Source organism: Procambarus clarkii, chromosome 66, assembly GCF_040958095.1.
Source record: "Procambarus clarkii isolate CNS0578487 chromosome 66, FALCON_Pclarkii_2.0, whole genome shotgun sequence".
NCBI classification, from domain to species: domain Eukaryota; kingdom Metazoa; phylum Arthropoda; class Malacostraca; order Decapoda; family Cambaridae; genus Procambarus; species Procambarus clarkii.
In genome coordinates this window covers 16,362,705-16,364,693 of record NC_091215.1, presented here as the reverse complement: position 1 = coordinate 16,364,693, position 1,989 = coordinate 16,362,705, and the positions used below count along the sequence as shown (strand labels likewise).

Below are 1,989 nucleotides of genomic sequence, written 5' to 3'. Positions count from 1 at the left end.
ATGTCTCAGAGCAGCATTTGTGGTGTTCAAGATTTAAAACGAAAGAGAAAATATTTGTCAATTGATCAGAAAATTGATTTAATAGAGAAAGCAGAGCGTGGATACTCAGTCACCCGTCTCGCCCAAGAATTCAACATCGGTAAAGCTACAGTTTGTGATATAAAAAAGCAGAAGGATAATATTAGGAAATTCGTTGCTCAAAGTCAAACTCATGCAATAGGCAACAGGAAAACATTGAAGCCTGCTAAATATACGGATTTGGACTCTGCTGTATTCAAATGGTTTACACAGCATCGTGCGAAAGGAATTGCTGTTTCAGTTGATTCTATTAGAAATGCAGCTGAAAGACTTGCTGAAAAGTTAAACATTGACAATTTCAAGGCTAGCACTGGATGGGTATGTCGATTTAAAGAGAGGCATGGCATCATTAACAAGAAAATTTGTGGCGAAGCCTTAAGTGCAGATGTAGGAAGTGTTAATGCATTTAAATATAAACTTTCTCAGCACATGGTATCTAATAATCTAAGCTGGTTTCAAGTGTACAATGCAGATGAAACAGGCTTTAACTGGAAATGCCTTCAAAGAAATACTTTGGCCTCTAGGCTTGAGGAGAGTATTCCTGGTCGCAAGGTAAGCAAGGAAAGAATTTCAGCATTATTGTGCGGTAATGCAGATGGCAGTCACCGAACAAAGTGCGCAATTGTTGGGAAATCTGCCAACCCCAGAGCATTGAAAAACTGCATGAACAGATTACCTGTCGTTTACTACAACACCAAAAATGCCTGGTTCACACAGATTATTTTTGAAGACTGGTTCCAGAATCACTTTTGTAAAGAAGTAAGAAAGCATCAGATCAATGAGCGTGGCATTCGTCCTGCTGATGTAAAGGCAATGCTGTTGGTTGATAATGCCCCAGCTCACCCCATTGCTAAATTAACATCGCCTGATGGTAAAATAACATGTATGGCTTTACCACCAAATACTACATCTTTAATACAGCCCATGGATCAGGGGGTTATCTATGCTCTCAAACGGCTTTATAAGAGAGCTATGAATGTAGAAATAATGGAAGTTCTGCTCTCTCAGGAAGACGAGAGGCTTAATAAGGATACAAGAGCTAGTAGAACACTAGAAAACTTCAAGAAATATTCAATTAAAGACGCTATTTACATCTGGGCCAAACAATGGAACGAGTTGAAGGTCACCACATTAAAGAACGCATGGAATAAAATTCTGAGTCCGGTACCTGGTGAGAATGAAGACGAAGATGACTATGATTTTGAGGGCTTTGATAATGCGAATTTTTGAGACATTAAGAGATGCTGGCGAGGAAGATTTGCAACTTTCTGATGTGACTGAGTGGTTAGATAATGATGCTGATGATCCAGGTTATGGTGAATTAACTGATGATGAGATTATTCAGTGTGTTACTGGTAATGGTGATGAGGATGCGGAAGAGGAGGAAGATACCTGTAGCATGTTACCTATTCCATATGCTGCATCATTGCAAAACCTTAATCAGCTGCTTGATATGGTTGCTGTAACTGATGATGAAGACGTGGCAGATTATTATCTACACCTAAGGGGATTGAAAGATATTATAATGAAGAAGCTCATAATGAAGAAACAAACTAAGATTCAAAAGTTTTTGGTACAGCTTAACAGTAGGCCTACAGGACCAGCACCCAGCACTAGTAACGACTCACCTGAGGATGCCCAGGCAACTGGACCAGCACCTAGCACTAGCATGGACTTACCTGAGGATGCCCAGGATACTGTACCAGCACCTAGCACTAGCATGGACTCGCCTGAGGATGCCCAGGATACTGGACCAGCACCTAGCACCAGCAAGGACTTACCTGAGGATGCCCAGGCAACTGGACCAGCACCCAGCACTAGCCATAACTTACCTGGGAGTGCCAATTGAGCTGTACAACACAGTTCTAATGACATAAATGTACAAAGTGTAAAAAGTGTAGTTTAAGTGAT

At 40.9% G+C, this 1,989-nt stretch overlaps 1 protein-coding gene across 1 annotated transcript; it reads left to right on the top strand.

Annotated features, from left to right (window-relative positions):
- On the top strand, positions 1–1,308 carry LOC138355212 (tigger transposable element-derived protein 7-like). The gene has a single exon (XM_069310066.1). The coding sequence runs from the start codon at positions 1–3 to the stop codon at positions 1,306–1,308; it is 1,308 nt and encodes a 435-aa protein (XP_069166167.1).
- The last annotated feature ends 681 nt before the right edge of the window (positions 1,309–1,989 follow it).

Excerpts from the sequence above, each read along its gene's own strand:
- LOC138355212 (XM_069310066.1), top strand. The coding sequence starts at position 1 with ATGTCTCAGAGCAGCATTTGTGGTGTTCAAGATTTAAAACGAAAGAGA.